The 21,262-nt window shown below is 45.9% G+C and overlaps 1 protein-coding gene across 2 annotated transcripts in view; it reads right to left on the reverse strand.

The window, feature by feature from the left end:
- Positions 1-21,262, reverse strand: part of Tti1 (TELO2 interacting protein 1) — a 50,738-nt gene that overhangs the window by 11,921 nt on the left and 17,555 nt on the right. For both annotated transcript variants that reach the window (XM_021156698.2, XM_029474484.1), the window contains exons 2-7: positions 16,873-19,212; positions 10,556-10,744; positions 7,310-7,458; positions 5,583-5,723; positions 3,520-3,724; positions 3,136-3,223 (exon numbers count right to left, since the gene is read on the reverse strand). In XM_021156698.2, the coding sequence (XP_021012357.1) occupies positions 3,136-3,223; positions 3,520-3,724; positions 5,583-5,723; positions 7,310-7,458; positions 10,556-10,744; positions 16,873-19,171 (3,071 nt within the window). In that variant the 5' untranslated portion in view covers positions 19,172-19,212. The remainder of the gene's footprint in view (positions 1-3,135; positions 3,224-3,519; positions 3,725-5,582; positions 5,724-7,309; positions 7,459-10,555; positions 10,745-16,872; positions 19,213-21,262) is intronic.

The following is a 21,262-nucleotide window of genomic DNA, read 5'->3' on the forward strand; positions in this document are numbered from 1 at the left end:
GAAATTGGGATGGGGTGGTGAGCGGTGGGCAGGGGGTTGCAAAGTTTCAGTGGTCAAAAGGGCACAGAACTGCATGCTGGGAGATATCCTGGAGGCTTCTGGGCTACCTGGGAAGGTAAATCAGCCAAGTTTGCTTCTGCTTTCTGCTAATCCAGGGCTTCCTCTTCCTGACACTGATCTCGCCTGGCTTGTTGGCTACTCTTCCCATGCCCTGAAATATGATTTACTTATCTGTCGTCATCCATTAAAGTTACTTAACTGCATGGGACCTGAAGGAGCTCCCCACCCCCATCACAGTTAACAGTGACACCTGGTGGTAATAAGCAGCAAGGCTATTTCCTGCCCCCACCACTCCCCCAAGTCGAAAGATTTATGCCCCTCCTTACAAGGCACATTTGCCAGATAAAAGCATTAAACTGGAATGGCATCTCCACTCTTAGCATTTACAGCCTTGGTTATATCAACCATCCCCTGATCAATTTCCATTTCCAGAGTTTACAACCTAGATGTAAAAGCCTGCCACGAAGGCTATATTTAAAATAACAAATTAAAATAGCAAACAGAGGCTTGGTCATTCTTTGAAGCCAGGGAAAGCAAACAAGAGGAAGGAAGGAAAACCCAGCTGCGATGTGGATGAAAGAACTCTTCATCAGTTGCCACCTTGGTACTCCACATCACGATGGCTCTGAGACCCACAGAAACACCCACTCCCAGGCATGCTGTTTGCCGCCTTGTAGAAGGCAGAGCACTCAGAGCAGTCCCTGGCCTTCAAAGTTTCCCTCATTAGCTCTCTGGCAGACAGAGGAGCAGTGTGTAGACCGTTCTGATTTACCCTGTTACTTCTGGAGTCAAAACTGAGGTCTGTCTTTTTATAAAACCTGCTACAAGCTCCTTAAACACAGCAATTTTTCCTTCTCTCATGACAGTGTATGTTGTGTTACTCTGACTATTATGTGGTGAAAACTGAGGGGCAGAGGAAGAGGATCCTGTGGTGGCTCAGGTCATGGGTTACGGTGCCCTGACTACATTGGAACTTGAGTAGAAGAGGAACAGTGAGTTTTCCAAGTGGGCAGATAGGCGTTATCTTAGTAAGGGACACAGGGATTAAGGAAAGAGAACAAGAACAAACCAGCTGGGGATAGGGCCTCCATCTTACTCTCTCCTCAGGACCACCATGACTGCTTCAGTACAGTCAGCCCCACCATGCCACTGTCTCCAATGGTGTGTGGCTCAGGACACCAGGCCCGTCTACTGCCTTGGGTGGCTCCTCCTATTTAGAAAGCTCATTAATTTCTGAGTCAAGATGCCAAATCAGCTCCTGATCAAGCACAGCACTAATTCTCACCTCCCTCACCCCCTTCAGAATAAGTCTGCAGATGAGCTGTGGGTGAAGCAATCAGCCTTGTACTTCCTCTCCCTCCCACGAGGCAGAGAGGGCCCATCTGACTCAACCCAACCTCTGGTGGAAGAGAAGGTGCAGAAGCAAACAGAGGCAGCTGCAGCCAAGTGGTCTAGCCGCATCCCCCTCCTCCAGCCACCTCGAGCACCAGCTTAGATTCAGCAAGGTCTGATTCTGGGTTTAATTGCTTTCAGTGGCAAAAAAGAATGAGAAGTGAAAAGATAAATGTATTATGAGTATCAGCTTATTTGATGGCTCTAAACTTGAAAGATGGGATGCAGTGAATGCAGGAAAAGCAGACCGGGATGGGAAGCATAAACATCAAGGTTTTTGTTTTTTTGTTTTTTGATTTTTCGAGACAGGGTTTCTCTGTGTAGCCCTGGCTGTCCTCAAACTCAGAAATCTGCCTGCCTCTGCCTCCCCAAGTGCTGGGATTAAAGGCGTGCGCCACCACTGTCCGGCTTAAAAAAAAATCAGATTTTTATAAGACAAAGGCAGCACGTGCTGGGTTGCACCTTATGTCACAGTGCAGCCAGCTGCAGCTGGGCCCAGGGAGGAGCACTTTCACCTCATGCTGGTTCTTTAAGAAACAGGGGTGCTGGAGGATAAGGAGCTCCTCGGGATGTACCCCTAAGCTCCAGAAACTATGCTTGATTCTGGGTATAAGAGATTCGACAGGAAAGGGACAGAGGAAATAAAGCTACCAAGGAAATCAGAAGCAAAGAATTGCAAAGACAATAAATCAATTCCAAAAGATATTCCCTTCACTTGTAGGGAGCGCAAGGCTTCTAAGGGAGCAGGTGACTCTCCTATTCCACAGTTAGAGCTGCCTTCGCAGTGCCTTGGGTGGAATGGAGGAGTCATCTGACTCCCACCCCAGCAAGGATGATCAGCACTAACTCCAGTTACCTGGGGAGAAGGGGTTATGCCCAGAAGAAGCTGGCAGCCCAGGCGGCCCTGGCAGCAGATGTCCAGAGGCAGGCCGCTACACAGGACAGCCTGTTCCCAGTAGGTAGGAGGGCTGGGCAGAGGAGGCCAGGACGCACTCTGGGTCTCAAGGTGAGGACACTGTTGTGCTTAGTTTCAACTTGTACGAAAAATCACTTAGTCCTCGAGGAACCCAAACAGCCTGCATCAGAGGTACTGCTATTCTCTAACAGGCATGGCCCAAACGCTGGGAAATTGGGTTCATGTAATTTTGGATTCCAAAAGTCTCAAAAGTTGTCCTTTGGGTCAGCTTATTGCCAGAAGCAGCTGAGTGGTATAGGGTCTGGACACAGGCATGCATCTGCCTGCACCACACCCAGTTTTGCACAGTCTTCTACCATATAAGACTTTGTGTAGAGATAGTCACAGCACACCTAGCGCTTTCCTTCGGCTTTGCTATGGAGGGAGCAGAGACGTAGTAAGGTGTTGGGTCACTGATCACAAGGTACAGAGTAGAGAGTTGGAAGCCCTCCAGGCAGGAGGGTTTGGGTTCCCTCCAGCACCCAACCTTTCTGCTTTGTGTCCCTCTAGAATTGTTGCTGACATTGCAGCACAGAAAAAGGTCTCCTGCGAAGAGAAAGCATCTAGTCAAAATACCATCCTTGGAGTTGGCACAGCTAAAGAAATCATCTTAACCTGGCAAGGAGAGAGAAAAGGGAGCAGAGATTGCCTCAACTCTGCCCACTATTAGCAAATCATCTATAATTTAGAACAGACGTAAAGAGATGCAGGTGATGAAGCAGACTTACCTCCTGGCAGCCTCTTGTAATTTCACGGGCTGTTTGGTGCTGAGGTAAATCAAGCAGGCATCAGCCACTTTATTCAGGTCACCCTCACCTGCAGGGTAGAAAAACAAAACAAGCCTCAGGCTCTCAGACTGCATTTGGGACAAGCAATAACCAATCACTGTCTAGGGACCTAAGATTAGCCATGCAAGGCCCTTAAAATACTTTATACTTTCCAGCAAACCAGGAATACTCTAAAGTAAAAGGCCAGGTAGGGGGCTAGGGTAGAATGAGGGAGGGAGGTATCCAAGAAGGGAGGCGAGGGACACAAGCTCCAGTCAGAGGATGTAAAGAAGGGGCATCGAGTTACATGCAAGTTCTGTGGCTGGGAGACCATGTGGTACCTACCCAAGTCCAGACTTTCACAGAGGGGGCCCAGGCCCTGCAAGACAGCCAGCTGTAGCTTGAAGGCCAGTGTATGAGAATAAACTGGTCCAGCCCTGGCACTGATGGGGGCCTGGGTGATTAAGGAGCTGGTCAATTTTGGCAGGACATCTTTGCAGAACCGACTCCGGAGAAAATCGCCACATCTGCTTCCAAGTGTCTGTAAAACCTGCAGAAACAGTTCCCAACCTGGTAACTGCACACTGCTAAAGCAGCAAGAGGGCCGGAACATGCTTGGTAATTCAATTCTATCTAGGGCTCTACTTAGGAAAAAAAAAATAGAATTACTGCCATTAATTCTTTGCCCATGGTTTGTGATTCTGACAGTTATGAATTCAGAGGTCTCTGCTTCCAAGGCATAGATGCTTCTATCCATAAATACAGATTACATAGAGAGTAATTCTGAGGGAGCTTTGGTTGGATGAATAATATGATTAATACCTTGATTTCCTCTCCTTTTTTGGAGGGAGGGGGGGGCAGGGAGGGAGGGAGGGAGGGGGAACGAGAACCTAAAGCCGTTCGTTCGTGTAGATCATCTCTAGAATCTTCCTAAGACCCCCTGAGAAGACCAGGGCTTTTAACTCTTGCTGGCTGAGCAAACACACTCGAGGCTCAGCAGCTGCCATGTGAAGGCATCAGGAGGATAGCGGTCAGACTACAGTCCCTCCCTGGCAAGCCAAGGCTGGTATTTGTGGCTGGAGCCATCACTGTGTTCTGTGTGTTCGACTGCATAATCTCTCATGTACATCAGCCCTTTTCTATCTTTCACAACAGGCAGTCTCTTTGCATGTGTCGTTTAAACTTTCTGTAGCAGAACATATTGAAATGTTTTGCCCCACTGCACAAGGCTGAGCAAACAGGAGGATAGGACTTTCTTTAAGAATCAGTAAGCAAGGCATAATGGGCACAGAGCACCGTCCAGTCTGCAGAGTAAGGTCTCCTCTCAGGACCTCAGCTGTATCACGTGACCTCAGGTAAAGCCCTATTAATGTGTCTGCAGTGGAGAAAGCGGCCTTGCTCACAGTGCACACAGCTTCATATGCTTTCATTTCTCTACACTGCCTGTCATTTTAAATAACCTATTAATTTTCATAAAGGGAAACAGTACATCTGAATAAGATTTAGTAATACCTCCTTCCCACTCTGCCTCCTCCAGGCTCTCTTCTCTCTCTCCCCCTTTCCTCTTAACACACAGACAGACAGAGACAGACACATATACACACCATCTCATGAATTTTGCTTTGGAATTAACATTATCAATTATGTCCTTCAAATATAAGCTGGTATTTTGGCTGCAAGAGATGCTGGGCATACTGACTGCGTCCCAGCTCCCACTTGCCACCCTTCCATATCTCTTCCCTCTGCCTCATCTTGCTCATCCACTTCCAATTTATGTTGTCTTGCATGGTAAAGTATCTCTGTAGGATGCCGTTTAGTGCTTTTTAGAACAAGGAAGGATATAAATAAATAAATGAAAATTGTTGTGCTCATATAGCCAAATTAACCAGGGAGAACGACGTCTCTACAGGCTATAGCTTTTCAAAGGTCTTCCCCAGAGTTCAGTTCATCCTCGACAGAACTGTACCTAAGCCCCACCTGAAAATGGTGACTGTAGGCTTGAGCTGGGTAGATGGGCCATCACCTTGACTCCCATGCAGTTCATGAAGCATGAGCCTAACCCGATTCTATCCCTTACTAGCTGCACGGTCCCAAGGTAAGTTATCGTCTCTGACCTTGGCCAAAAATAGAGGTAGCAAGCACCTTACAGATAACTATGAAGTAAGCTTCCATGTGGGAAGAGCTAAGCTTGCTGCCCGGCACACAAGAGATGCTCAGTGAACACTAGTGGCCTCCCTTTACGAGTTCACTCAGCTTTAAAGTCGAAAGACTCTCCTGGGCTTTACTTATTTTTCTGCACTTTCTTCAAGCTCTGTGTCCAGAGGTCAGAGAAATTAAAGTGATGCAGAAGATGGGGGCAGCCTCTGTGCTTCAGACCTGCATCCCATGACAGACAGGGGTGTCAGTACCTTGAAGGCTCTGAGCACTGCCAGGGGGTCATCACTTGTGAGTCGGTGTACGAGTGAAGGCCAGGCCCGATGAGCTAGGGGAAGGAGCTGGTTCTTGTGGGTCTGTAGAACCTCCACACACAAACCCAGAACATCCAAGACCTGAAAGAAAAGACAGAATAGGCAGTAGAGCTTGAAATCAGATGTCTGGGACCAAGTCGCAGTTGAGCAGAGTGAGCCTGAGAAATGCACTAAGATAGTACTAGAAATCTGATAGACCTTTTGCTTCCAAAATGAACTTCATCGCCCAGTTTTGGCTACTCCTGTTTACCTCAGTTCAGGCCAGGTATAAGGGGACACCCAGTATACAAGGACAAAATATATACACTTCCTTGCCTTCATGGGATTTACGGCTAGCTGTGAAAGATCTTAGATACCATTCAATAGAGAAAAAGACTATAAAGGGTACAATGTAAAGAAACAAACAAAAACCTTTACAACACACACTTGGGAAGGTGTCTCTAAGGAATGGCTTCTAAGAGGAGACACAAATGGTGAGCCAGCAGGCACTAGCTCAGCTCACAGTGAAGGTCTGTACACATGGATCAAAACAACGAAGACCCTGAGGCTGGGATGGACCTTAGGGATAAAGTGCTTACTGAGCATGTGCAGTGCGGTGGGTCCCATACCTAGCACCAACAAAACAGCAAGCCAAAAAAGACCTGTGTGTCCTGCTTAAGAAGGGAGGGCAGCCACAATAGGAGAATGAGATGGAGTTGGACCATAAAAGGTCATGTTAAGAATCTTTCATTTTGTGCTAAGTATACTGGGGCATTTCCAAGTGTCTTAGCGGAGAAATGACCCAACAGAGCCATGTTTCTGAAGGTCATCGTAGCTGCTGAGTGAAGAAGGGATTTGAAGGGGGTTAAGAAGTGATGAGGCCCTTAGGAGACCACAGCAAAAATGTGTGGTCATATGATGTTGGCAGAACCATGAAAGGACTTGAACCTGTTCTGGGAAGGACCTGAACCATTTGACTTCAGCAGGTACTGTGTGACATCAACAGAGCTGCTCAGTCAGGTGTAGGAAATGAGCAGCAGAGCCACTGCAGGAGTCAGGAAGCAGGGAGCTGGAGCAGGCTGAGAAGCTGGTGGGGCCAAGTCTTGTTGCTGCTATCAGTAGGCAGGAAGCTGAGGGCCAGCCAGTCTTACCAGAGAGGTTTGGGGTAGCCTAGATGCACACTGACCTTTGAATCTACTACTGAGTACTGTCAGCCAGCGTCAATTGTAGGTAGTGGTCAGGACAGCAGCACACACAGGCTTTTGCTGACATATGAGGAAGTCAAATTACAGAAAGTGTTAGATTTTTTATTTCCTATGATGAAAATAGAAATAAGGGCCAGGCTTAGAACAACCACTTTAAATTCCTAGAAGCTGCATCCCGCATCAAGTCAGCACAGAAATGATGGAAGCCTTTGGAAGCACATGCTACTCTTTGCCTTGGGGACTCAGTGAACCCACCAGGCTTCACAGTTTCAAGGTAGGGGACTCAGCTCCCTCTTGGCATTTGAGCTGACAGAGAAAGATGTTAAAACTGTCATCTCACAGAAAAACTCCTCCTGATGCTTCTTATAAACATCAAACATGGACCAGGAAATGAGGAAATCTGCTTGCTTATCCAGTTACCACTGACCATACCACATCTCAGACTTGCTGCTCTACTCATGAAGACAAGGGTCACACGCTGACCTTCAGGCGGATCTTCAGATTTTTATCTGCTGACAAGTGGATGCAGCGCTCCATCACGTCCTTGGCTATCTGGATGTGCATCGGCAGTGGTGGTTCCACATCTGGAAGGGCGTCATTCTCATCCACTTTGGGAGGGGCTGACTGCACCTCTGAAAGAACCAAATTGGTGAGAATGCTTTAGAAAGGTGTTCCACCCAACGTGACTGCCAGCCTCAGACTCCTGAATAGGACTTAAGAGGAAAATGTCCAGAGAAGCTCTGTAAGGAATCTAGGCTAAGTTATACAAGAAGTTTGCCACGTGTGGCGGCACATACCTATAATCCCAAGAGCCTAAGAGGCAGAGGCAGGTGGATATCAGTCTAAGGTCAGCCAAGGCTACTCAGTAAGTGGCACCCCATCTCCATGTCTGCCACACACAACACAGGCTCTATGCTATGAATTTTTGCATGGGAGGAAAATAACAATGTATTGGGAGGGATAGGAAATGGGATAGCAGATGACTTAAAACTTTTTTTGGGACACAGTTTGAATTTGAAGCCCCAGGCTGGGCAGTATCTGGTGTGGCCTTTTCTCTGTTTTCTTCTTTTGATTCATCCTTTGACCACAGAGGGCCAAAGCTTACCATTTCTATTAGGATCTTTGGATGGTCAGCACCAACACTCCCTTATCTTTTTTTTGAGAGCAGACATTATAAGGCAGCCTGGTGCATACACAGATCTGGGGCTTGGACCAGGGAGACTCCACGACCTGTTAACACCTCCCACTGTCCATGATCTCACCTGCACCAAAGGGATAAGGCTATCTATCTGCTGACACAGAGTGACTGAGGAGGACATCACAGCTGTCATCATCTCAGCCTGAAACCCAGGCCCCATCCCCACCCTACAGGACTGTCCTGTCTACTTAGAGGCCTACCCTGTTCCACTATCCCCCCAGCAGCTCTGAGTTAGCATTCCCACTGGGGTGGGCACTGCTTAACTTTTTCTGGGTTCAGATTCCTCTGCTGGAAACCTGAACCTTATAATATGGCTGTACTAGTCTCCATAGAAGCTGAGAAGATGAATGGAAATGTATCTCAGAGAAAAGGACTTTGGATCTATGAGGTGCCTTTATGTGGTTAACAGAACATTCTTGTCAAACCTGTATCAAGACCGACAGACAATCTTATGAAATCAAGGAAATCAAATACTCACGAAGACTGGGAATTGCAAGAGTGACAGGGCTAGCCTGCTTTTCTTTGGGGGTGAGGTGGGGGTGGGGTTGGGGGAGATCTGCTGTTTGAAATTTGACTATTGTAGAGTGCTGTTCCAGGGATGTGAGCTTCTGTTTTTGGAGGAAGGTTTAATTCACTCCAACTGATTCCAGAAACTATCTACTAGAACCAGATCTCTGTGTGATTGTGTGTGTGTGTGCGTGCATGTGTGTGTGTGTGTTCATGCATATAAAGGCTAGAAGTCAAACTTGGGCATTTTTCCTCGAAAGTTATCCACCTTGCACCTTGTTTTGTGAAACAGGATTTCTCATTTGGTCTGGAGCTCACTGAATAGACTAGGCTAGCTGGCCAGAGAGCTCAGGGACCTGCCTGTCTTCACATCCTAAGTACTGGGATTACAAGCCCATGCCAGGCTTTTTATGTGAATTCTGAGGATCAAACCTAGGTCCTTATGCTTGCACAGCAAGCATTTTACTGACTGAATTATCTTACTAGCCTAAGAACCAGAGATCTTAGTCACAGGAGAACAGATTTATTGATGGGAATTTGAATTTTGGATTAGAATGACAACTTTGATCATGATAGACCCAGTCATCCCCTCTTCGGAGCTGTAGGTTTGGTAAGGTTGGAGAGTGGGCCATAGAAAGGTTTGGGTTGGCTTAGCAAAGAAATAGAAGGCAAAGTCTGGCAGGCTACAACAGAGCGAGCACTCTGTCCACGGTAGCCATACCAGCTCCACTCTGCATGAGCCTTGTTTGGACCTGTGCCACTTTCCACTGCTCAGAAGGGAATCTGTTACATTCACTGTGGCGCGCTCTACTCTTCTCTCCTGTTATCCTGGACAGTATACTCTCCTGTTATCCTGGGCAGCATACTCTCCTGTTATCCTGGACAGTATACTCTCCTGTTATCCTGGGCAGCATACTCTCCTGTTATCTTGGGCAGTATACTCTCCTGTTATCCTGAATGAATGTGTTGGCTCCAACTTACTAGAATCAGAGCACAGATGGGAAAATGAAAAAGAAAAAAAGAAATCTGCTCACTTCCAACCTAACAAACTAATTTGGGACTCAGTTCGATTTAGGATAGTCCTGGGACCACCAAGCTCATTATGACTTGGCATTTTATATTTGCAGAGGCGATTCTAATAATTTATTAATCCTTCTGTGACCTGAAGCTCCAGATTGAGTTTGTGAATAAAACAAGAGGCCGGAGCTGATACTGGCTTGAACTCTCTTTTTCTCGCCTCTCATATAATAGGTAAGAAAAACACTGCAATATTTCTCTACCAATAAAGATGAAGCTTATGAATAGACAATGGACCTGCAGGGGGGATAATAGGAAGAAGCATAAAGAAATATGTCCAACTTGGGCATTAATCAAAGGCGTGCAAAGTACAATAATAAGCCATTTTTGACTCGTCAACATAGAAAAAAAAAGAAGCAAGTAATTCTTGCACCCTTGCCATTGTTGGGAAGGTGTAGGTTGATCTGGAAGGAATCTGGTCAGCATCAGATGATGTTTTTATCTTGGATGGAGAAACCCCCACTTGAAGGAATTTATAGAGATGTATGTAGGTGGAAAAGATCACACACAGAATCATCCTTTGCCACACTGTTTATCACAGCAAGGCTAGAGACAACCTCAACTTCACATGGGAGATGGATGCTTGGCAGCTGCCACTCCAACCCTGGTTATAAAAACCTGGAGTGTCCTTTTACTGAAAGCAAGAAAGGATGTGGTGCATTTAGACTCTGGTGCAGCGGGCACATGGCAGATCCTGGTGGTAGTAAGTTCTAGGTTCAGTCCTCATCAGCACAAAACAAAAACTATTTGCAACCATGTAAAACAAAAGCAACCACGTGAAAAAACTCTGCTTTTTAAAAAAAGGAATGGAAACTGGAAGCAGTTTACACACACACATATGTGTGCACAGCTAAGTTTTGGAGCAACTTTTTTCTGCAATGATTTTGTTGTTTCTACAATGATCTGTTTTAAGAAGGAACCATGAAAGCAAAATAAATAGCAATTACCTTCTTCAGCTTCAAGGTCAGAAACATTCCCCTCTGCCACATCCTTCTCCTGGAGGTAGCTCAGTACAAACTGCTCGATGTCCTCGGCTGTGGTGCTAGCCTCGCTAGCTGCTGGCAGTTGCCTCCCCTCCTCTTCTAAACTACGCTGTTGGAGTTGCCCAGTAGAACCCAAGTCTGGGAACCAGTGTGCTGAAAGAAAACATCATGATGACCCTGGTCATTGGTGACAGGCACTGCCACTTTATAAGTAGATTAAGCTCTTTGGCAAGATTGGCATGGCTCTGAACTACCCCAACCCCACTCCAGTCAGGTACCTGACAACTTGCTGTTTTTCAGTGCCTTTAGTAGGTGAGGCATTTTCCTGCCTCAGGACAACTCTTATACATTGCTCTCGAATGTCTAGAACACTTCCTTTACATCTAGCTAATTCCAAATTACTTCACATTTCAGAACAACCAGAAAGTTCCCAGTAAAGCCATCCCTTTCACAGCACCATGCTCTTCCCCAGGTATTTTGTACTATATTTATTTTGTGTGTACTGTTTGGTATGTGAATCTTCACCACGGAACTCTTGACCCTAATATGCCCACAGCATAGGGTGGGAACTCAGTGCAGAGTCAAAACCGTAAGACTGGAGAAGAAATACAAATGATGTAACTCCGAGGACAAGATACGCTCCTTATTAAAAGACGTCTCTCTTCTTACTTGGGACTTTAACAGAAAAGTCTCCAGTACCTCTGACATTTCACCACAGAATAAACTTTAAGCCATTCCAGTGGTTTTCAGCTGTGCCCTGAGGGGCTGTAGGCCTTTGCAGAGATCATGACGAGAACCAGGAGGCAGCAGGTCAGAGTGAATGTGTAGTGTCCACCAGGGGCTAAATTCCTTATTTGATTACAGCAGTTCTAATCTGAGCTATTCATGGATACTGAGGCCCTTCAAAGCCTTTAGTAAAAAAAGATTCTGAATACTCAAAGAATAAAGCAACAACACCTCCAATCTTACAGCAGCTGGTCAGTACCCTCCCTTCTACATACAACAAAGGCCTGCCACTTTTAGGACCTGGTAATCTTTTCATTAAGGAGCCATTGCCCAGAACCAGAATAGCAAAGACTCTTGAGGAGGAGCAGATTTTTATGAGGGAAGTGTCCTGCTACTATGTGGAAGTTATTTTTTTAAAATTTTTATTTATTAGATATTTTCTTTATTTACATTTCAAATTTTATTCCCTTTCCTCTTTCCCATCCAAAAAACCCCTTATCCCCTTCCCCCTCCCCCTGTTCACTAACCCACCCACTCCCATTTCCCTGTCCTAGCAGTCCCCTAAGCCGGGGCATAGAGCCTTCACAAGACCAAGGACTTCTCTCATTGATGTCCTAGGCCATCCTCTTACATATGGAGCTAGAGCCATGAATCCCACTATGTGTACTCTTTGGTTGGTGCTTTAGTCCTTGGGAGCTCTAGGGGTATTAGTTGGTTTATATTGTTCTTCCTCCTATGGGGCTTCAAACCCCTTTAGCTCCTTGGGTTCTTTCTCTAGCTCCTCCATTGGGGACCCTGTGCTCAGTCCAATGGATGGCTGTGAGCCTCCACTTCTGTATTTGTCAGGCACTGGCAGAGCCCCTCAGGAGACAGCTCTATCAGGCTTCTGTCAGCAAGCTCTTGCTGGCATTCACAACAGTGTCTGGGTTTGGTAACTGTCTATGGGACGGGTCCCCAGGTGGGCAGTCACTGATGGCCTTCCCTTCAGTCTCTGCTGCAAACTTTGTCTCTGTAACTCCTCCCGTATGTGGAAGTTCTTACACACAGAGTTAAACATCCTTTTAAAATTTAATTTAATTTTGAAGACAAGGCAGAGACCCATCTGCTTCTATCTCCTGAATTTGGGGAGTAAAGTTGTGCTAAGTGTGCCATTTCTTCAGTGTCCCACTCCCAGGTATAAATTAGGCAGTGGGTACACTCTAAGGTGCTGGTCCCAAATGGTTCAAGTCTAGCCATAGCACTTCTGCTGCTGGGAGTCTACACTGCAGATTATTCTACATTCAAAGCTGGTGTCAGATTGGAAAATGTCTTTGCTCACAAATGGGCTTTAAGCATATGAAAAGAAGCTCAACTTCATTCTTAATGCAAATTACAACTATAATAAGGTGCTATTTTACTCCTATTGGATTAGCAAAGATCAAAAGCTCAGTAATAAGAAAGTGTGGGGGGAAGGTGTGGCAAAATTGGCACTTTTACATTGCTAAAGGAGCTTAAATTGGTACAACCTCTTAGGAGAAAAATTTGATACTCTCAATCAAAAATTTAAATGTAAAACTCTTGAACAAGTATTTCTTTTAGGAATTTATGCTACTGATATACTGAAGGCAAAAGACAGCGCAGCAAATGTAATTTGTGGCAAAGGCTGAAGAAGGACTGAGATGCCAACCAAGAAAGGGTTGGTTAGACTTGGTGCTGTGACACAGTAGGGTGTGATGCGGCCCTAGGAGCACCACAGCCTTGTGTGCATGGGGTAACCTCCATCCCCCAGTGCAGATGGATGGTGACAGGAAGACTTCCTGGTTCATCCTTGCTGTGAATGGGTCTGCTCTCACCAGGGCACCTGCTGCTTTTTAGACAATGCAGATGAAGCATGCATGTTCAGAAACTCCTAAAACATGTACTTGGTTCTTTCACGACTTTTCAGAAGTTCTTTGAAAGCAACTTCCATTCTCATCTTAAAAGAAAGGCCATCTGTTAGGCCATCTGATGACAAACTGAAATGCTAGTATCAAGTGCTGTTTGCTGTAATCTGTGAATGAGCATTCATTTTATGACTTACTATTCAAAATGCAATTACATATTGAGTTGTTTCAAAACTTGTGGAAAATCCATCTCCAATTTTGTTTTACACCCCAACCCCAACACACAATGTCCCAGACACCTCAACTGTCCATATTTCCTTACTGTAATGTGGACCCCACCCTTCTACTTAGAAAGTGCTACACAGGATGTTTTGACGTTCCTCCTTCAGATTACCAAAGACATCAGAAATCTAAGAAAATTCAAATTCCAAAATCCAAATGTGCTAACTCCTGAAAAGACACATTTCCTATGCTTTAAATTTTTTAATATTATTTTGTGTCTATGAGTGTACTGCTTTTGTGCATGTGTCTGTGTACCATCTGGGTGCCTGCGTTAGTAAGGAGGATATCAGCTACCCTGGGACTGGAGTTACAGATGTTTGTGACCCACCATGTGGGTGATGGGAGTTGAATTTGAGTCTTCTGCAAGAACAAAAGTGCTCTTAACTACTGAAAAATCCTTCCAGCTTCCTAAGCCTTTTTGTAAAATGTTTAAATTTTAAGATGAAATAAAATCTGGTTTCCCACTGTAGCAGAGATGAGACATCTGGGCCACAGAAGCTGGCCCCAGTCTGTAATGTCTAAGTAGTTAGCTGCCTTAGTTGGAGGTCCAAGCCACTCTAACCCTGTGTGGGTTTTGTCCACAGATGCTCAGCTGACAACTTTTAGCACAGACGGGAGTTAGGGTTAGGATCTGAAATGCCTCCCAAAGGCCTTGTCCCGTAGCTATGGTGCTATTTGAGAGCTGGTGGCAACTGTAAGAGCTAGGACCTGGGAGGAAGAAGTAATGACGGCAGGTGTACCCGGGAAGCCCTGACTGCCATGACAGAGCAGCTTCTCTCACCCGTGGCCCTGACCAAAACGCATCTACCTTACCTCGGCCCTAAGCAACACAGCAGGCTGACTTTGGACTCTGAAACCACAAGCCAGATAAACCTTCCTTTCTTTAGGATGTTTTAGCCTCAGCTACTTTGTCATGGTTTCTGAGTGACTGCAGTCCAGATCAAATGTCTTCTCTGGGCCTAGTGCCCAGTAGGATTGCTCTATTCCATGTTTAACCGTGTTACACTCTCTACAACATTTTCTCCAAACACGTCTTCCCCAAGTGTGAATAGTCTTCACACCACTCTGCTGATAGTGTTCTGAGAATCATAGAGAAAGTACTACAGCCATATACAGCCTGGCTGCCTCCTCCGCCTTTAGGTCACAGCCTTAGTGGCACTACCCAGAGAGGCCCTCCCTGACCATGCAACTTAGAGTAGCCTATTCCCGGTTCTCCCTTGCATGAGGTTTTCATTTCCTTTAAAGCGCTTATCAGCGGCTTCCTGAGCGTGCTTAATGCTTTCATTACTTGTTTATCATTTCTCTCAGTAGCAGGAAAGCTCCTTGAGTTTGTTTATCTTGTTCACTGCCATATCCTCACTACTTAGTGTAGCCTCTGACATATAGCAGGCATCCTTTATGAGTGAAGCAAGTATTCATGCTGTCTGTGAATGTTCATGAATGAACAAGTGAACACTACAAATGTCACCTCAGAGCAGAGCACAGTCCTTGTCCCAGTTGCTTCTCCTAAGAAAGTTACTCTCATGATCTTGTCCTTTTAACCTGATAGAATGAGGTCAAGGACCTTTCCTCTGCCTCAGGGGCTATTAACAGCACTGGAGATATGTTCTTTGGATAAAGGTACCAGAATATAGCTCAATGTTTTCATTCAATGATTAACTGTCCAGCTGAGGGATTTATTTATTGATTAGACATGGTCTTGCTATATAGCTCGGACTCGCCTTGAATTTATGATCCTCCTGCTTGAGCTTCCTGGCAGCTGGGATTATAGGTATGATCCTACCAAGTTTGGCTTTTTTTCATGGTACAAATTGTGCCATGTTAATGGTGGCACATCAGGATCAAAATAGAGAAGAGACAATTAAGTCAACTTGCACAATTAAAAGGTTAAAAGGAAGGGCTGGAGAGATGGCTCATTAGGTAAGAACACTGGCTGCTCTTCCAAAGGACATGGGTTAGCACAACGTGGTAGCTTACAGATACCTGTAACGACAATTCCAGGGGATCTGAGGCCCTTTTCTGGCCTCTGAGGACACTGCGTGTATGTGATGCATACCCCCACTCCCTACCCCGCCCAAAACAAACAAATCTTAAGAAAAAAAAAAAGTTAAAGATGGTCATAGTGATAGTGGCACATTTCATCCCAGCATTTAGGAGGCAGAGATGGCACAGCAGGTATGAACACTGGCTGTTCCTCTAGAAGGCCCAGGTCTAATTTCCAGCACCTACATGGTGTCTCACAAGCTAGGAGATATAGCGCCCTCTCCTGGCCTCTTCAGTTACCGAGTACACACGTGTAGGCATAAACACATGCAGGCAGAACACACATATATAAAATAAATATAAATGTTTTCTAAGTTTTTAGATTATTGCTGTCTAGTATAGTCCACATGGGTATAAAAACCAAAGAGAATTAAAATTTCAATTCCCTATTGGGTATAACGGTTCACACCTGGCACTAAAGAGGCTGAGGCAGGAGGAATGCTGCAAGTTTCAAGTTCAGACTATATTATGAGTTCCAGGGCAGCCTGGGTTGCAGAGTGAAACCCTGTCTTTAAAAAGGCACCAAACCGGGGCTGGTGAGATGGCTCAGCGGGTAAGAGCATTGACTGCTCTCCCAGAGGTCCTGAGTTCAAATCCCAGCAGCCACATGGTGGTTCACAACCATCTGTAATGAGATTTGATGCCCTTTTCTGGTGCATATGAAGACAGCAACAGTGTACTTATCTATAATAATAAATAATTCTAAAAAGAAAAAAAAAAAGGGCACCAAACCAAAATATTCAATTCCCCAGTAGATTTAGCCACACACGGCCACTGACTATTGTAATGGCAGAAGAGACACAGATTATTACCATCATCAGAAAATTCTATTAGAGGGCTAGGGATGGAGCTCAGTGGTAGCATACCTGCTTAGCACATGCAGGTCCTGAGTTCAATTCCCAGAGCCAACCACTACTCAAAGAACAGAAAAGAAAGGTTCTATGTTCTGCTACAGCTCTCTGTGGTGGAGCACTCTCTGCTGAGCCTGGTCTCTACCAGCACACATGCTGCCGGCTCTAAAGCACTAGTAGCAGCATAGCATATTGAGAAGAATAAACTTGTCACAAATTCAACTTTATCCCCTATTAATAATGTGACCCTGGCTAAGCAGGTTCTCATTGAGCCTTGGTTTTTCTTATTTGTAAAATAAAAAATGCTAGCCTGTATGGTTTATATCTCTGCTCAATAAATGGTAGAGATATTTAAAGTACAAAACATAAACAATGGAGCCCAACAATCCCCTGTGGGGTTGGAGAGACAGCCTTTCCAGTGTTCTCCATAGCACATTCATGAACATGGAATAAAACAAGAATAGGACACTAGGATCCTGCCTATCTCAATTGGAATCAAAAAGGGCTTTCAACATACCTAATGCTGCCAGCAGAGCATGCAGAACGCTGACAAAGGAAGCAGCTCTCTTATCATAAAATTGGTCCAGGGTGGCCAAGACATCCTGAACCACATCTGCTACCAAAGGAAGTAGGCTAGCATCTGAGTTCCGAAGCATGACTTCTAGGACTTTTGGGGTATGAGGGTGCAGAGCGAGGTGACGCAGATTTAAAGAGATTCCATTCACCAAATAGTCTGAATTTTGATTGATCAGGTGTTGTACAGAGTTGTATCCACAAGCGTGGCAAATATCTACCATGGTGCTAGTAGCCACTTGACTAATAAGCAAGGTTTGATCTCCCGCCTTCTCCAGTATTGGATAGAGAGCTGACATCAAAAGCAAACGAAAGTCTTTTCCTAATGCATATGCAAACTGGCCAATCCCTTCCAACTGAATGCATATCTGCCAGATGTTACTGTTCATGGAGCAGATAGTGGGACTCGGCTTTGACAGGGCTGGAAAAGATACAACTTGGCAGGTGTGGACACCAGATGTGACAGCCTGGAAGCCTTGCTGCTTCATCATCACCTCCTCCCCTTCCTCAGCTTCAAAACAGGTAATCAAGTACCAGTTTTCTTGGCTTGTGTATTCCTCTAGTATAGATTTCACAATCTCTCTCAACTCCTCTGGGCCCGTGCTTGGACATTTGTTATGAATATCTTCTACATCCAGTCCAGCAGCCCCTACAACCAGTTCATTAAGGATCATGGCAGCTTGCTTCCGATAAACTACAGATGTATGGTACAGTTCCATAAAGTGATCCACAAGCAAATACAGGTCCCCATAATAACCCAGGAGCTGACAGATCTTCCGAAGGAGCAGGAAGACCCTCTCGTCAGTGAAGCATCGGAAGTATCGCCTCTGGACTCTGCTCCATGGCCGTGCAGCTGAGACCTCTGCAGAAGCACTCAGGTTATCAGAGTTCCAGCGCCGCTCTTCCACCATCTTGACATCAGTCACCTCTAGCTCTAGTACTTGGATGAGGGCCCTGGAAAGGCGTTGCACATGGGCCACAGAATTGAGAATCACATGTATTTTGGGGCCCAACAGTTTCAGATACCCAAGTAACAGGGAAAGGGTAGAGAATTTGCCCTGATCATCCTGTGTATTCATCAGGCGGGGAAGAGATGTGGCCAGTGAATGCAGGCTTTCTGACAAGATGTCAGCTAAGGCTCTGCTGCCCACTACTACTTTCTGATCTGCAAGATGCCTCAGCACTGTACTGCACCGGGCCTGGACTTCTGGACTTTCATCATTCACTAGGCCAACTAACACCTTCAAGAGGGGTCCTGTGGATTCAACCAGGGACTGAGTGCACTTCAAAAGCAGGATTTCCACAAACTCTACCAGTTCCAGCCTCACCTTCCAGTGTGGGTGAACGGAGACACAGTCAATTATCTTTTTAATAAAGATCGCCAGCTTGTCACCAGTACTTTTTACCCAGTCTGCTTCTCTGTGAATCATCAGGGCTGCTATTCTGTGCTCAACTACAGGTTTTGCTTGGGCCTTTGGAATCCTTGTGAGCTGTTCATCAGCCATGATGAAGCCCACTGTCTTGTAAAAGACCTTTAGAGAAGACACGACAATGCTGTGACCTTGTTTAAAGTCTCCTGTGATGATTCTGGTCAGCGCAGTTGAGATTCCAGGTAAGAAAGATGCCAACAAATCCCCCAGCTGCTGCTGCTCCAGTTCATCCAAGGGCCTTGGATGGTCCTGACAATCACACTGAAGGAAGAGAACCTGTAGACACTGTAAGGCAGCAATTTTAATCTGTTTTGACTTCTCCTGCTCTGCCAAGCCCAACAGTAAAGACACAGCAAATCCTAAACGAGGCAGAATGGAGGGCTCATAAAAAGTCAGAATGATGTCCCTGTAAGCTGAGTGCATTAAGGTGCTAAGTCCCTGGATGACAGCCAATTTCAACTCCTCTGACAAAGCTGCGGGTTTCTGGGAGCTGGGAGAGTACAGACAGGCGGAAAGCTCTGAGAAGAGTTCCTGCAGAAGCTCCTGCTCTCTCACACATGTGGAAGAGAGGACAAAGGTGAGACATTCCACCACACTCTGCACCAGGCGCTCTCTTTTGGGCCCTGGGGTCTTCAGGGCAAATCGCAAGGGGAAGAGGATGTACTGCTGTAGTTCCTGAAGGGCAGTGTCACTTATGGCTTGTAACTGTGTCTGCAGATGCTCCACATTCTCCACTGTCTGGGTCTTTGTGAGCTGAACACAGACCGGACGTAAGACGCCAAAAGCCTCCTCAGGAGTGTCAAACACCGCCATTGTACAACCGCCTTTCCCTCACCGAGGAAACATCCTGCAGGCTAGAGGAGAGAAGCTTCTGAGTAAACAGGGTCAAGCTCGAGGCAAAGCCAAGTGACGTCCATCCAGCCGACATTCACGGGGCCCCGAGTGCAAAGGGGAACAGGAGACTGCAAAGAACGAGCTCCTATTCTTGGAGTATCCCCAGGTTAGTGAGGGATATGAGCAAACGCCAGAGTCTCCAGGGATGAGGCTAGATCTAAATTTAGGTTCTTAGTGAACAGGGCAAGCAAGAATTGAGTTTCACAATAACATGCCTGATCAATGACCTGGGCCAGGCCGAGTTTAGGTTTCAATTCCTGTGCTGCTGAAAAGGCATATACAGAGTAAAACACGCTGTCTTGGTAAGTCAGTGTAAGTTTTCATGCATGTGCAGACCTACAATGTTTCTAGCACCTAAGAAGGCTTTCTCATGTCCTTTACAAGTGATTCCTCTTTCCTCTACAGCTCCCCCTTCCTCTCTTCCCACCCACCCCTGCCCCGCCCCCTGGAGATTTCTTTTGCTTGATCTTGTCACTGAGAGAATTTAAGTGAGGTTGGGAGGCTATGAGCATTTTTATGTGGACAGTAATACGGAGGAAGGATCAGAGCTGGGTGAGGCTGACAGCAATATGAAGGGAAGAAGAGCATGCCAGAGAGAAGGAATCAGGAGCGCATACTGCCATGGACATCATGGTGGAAGAGATTTCAGCAGCACAGAAGGCAGGAAAGCAAAGGAGGCAGGCTTAGAGGTAATGAAGAGGCTGAATGGCTTGATGCCTGAAAGCTTTTCTTTTCTGTAAGGAGAGAGTCAAATTCAGAGACAGATGTTGAACAAAAAAAGAGAATAAACACAGAGCATGAAGAGAGAAATAAAGGTCTCAAACATACCCTTTGGGGAAACAGAGCAGCACGCTGGGAGGACATGAACCTGTGGCCCAAGGGTACTAAGGACTGAGCCGAAGTCGGACTATAAATGTGTAACACTGTAAAATGCTGGCACTGGATGAAGTCATCACCCCTCACTGCATTAGGACCATCCAGTCTGGTGGGTAGGCTTGCAATTTTCTCCTTGGTGTCCGTCTCTATCTGCAGGAGTGAGTACTCCTAAATTCAGTGGCCACAGGGCTTGCAGGCCAGAGGAGCGTGGTGTGTGTATGGGCCATGACTTGGTCATTTCAGAGCTGTACTGGATGGTACGTGAGAACCACGAGAGGGCTCCCACACATAGTCAGATACCTAGAATGTGCCATCGGGAATTCCTCACCCTGTGAGGAAGGGTATTTCTGGCATCTGTGGCTCTCATGAAACCAAAGAAAGGATTCTAAGCCTCATCTAGATCAGGAAAATGCCAAATGTGGATGCCACAAGCTTGGCTGAAGACCACTGACACTCCCCTAGGACTGGCTTACACACTATCTGTGGCATCTCCTGCCCGAGGCACTTGTCATTGGATTAATGAGTAGGAAAGGAAGCTAACTGCAGTCAGAGACAGGACACACATTTCAGACTCTTGGGCTTTTGTTTTTTTTAATTGTTTGTTTTTTTGAGACAGGGTTTCTCTGTATAGCCCTGGCTGTCCTGGAACTCACTTTGTAGACCAGGCTGGCCTCGAACTCAGAAATCCNCCTGCCTCTGCCTCTCGAGTGCTGGGATTAAAGGCGTGCGCCACCAGTGGTGAAGCTTACCTGTAGCAGAGCTACTACTAGAGGCAAATGAGAATGTAAATAAAAGGACCAGTTTAAAAAGTTCAAATGTACAACAAAAGGTATTTCTTACCATTAAAACTATGATTTTCCATATCCAAAAAGTCTACTTGATGAAATAATAATAAATAGATAATGGCTAATTCCTGAGACCCAGTGAGTGGTCTGGAACATCAAGCAGAATTAGCTTAAACCTGAGCAAGGGGCTCTGCAGGTAAGGTGCTTGCTGTGCAATACAATAACCCCAGTTCAATCTTCACTGAGAACTACATGAAGAAAGAGGTGTGATGGTACGCATTTGGGGTAGAGAAAGGATTGGGCCTGGCTGACCAGTCAGTCTAGCCTAAGGTGTGAGCTCAGGGTTCTA

The sequence above is a fragment of the Mus caroli genome, chromosome 2, assembly GCF_900094665.2.
Source record: "Mus caroli chromosome 2, CAROLI_EIJ_v1.1, whole genome shotgun sequence".
In the NCBI taxonomy this organism is placed as follows: Eukaryota; Metazoa; Chordata; class Mammalia; order Rodentia; family Muridae; genus Mus; species Mus caroli.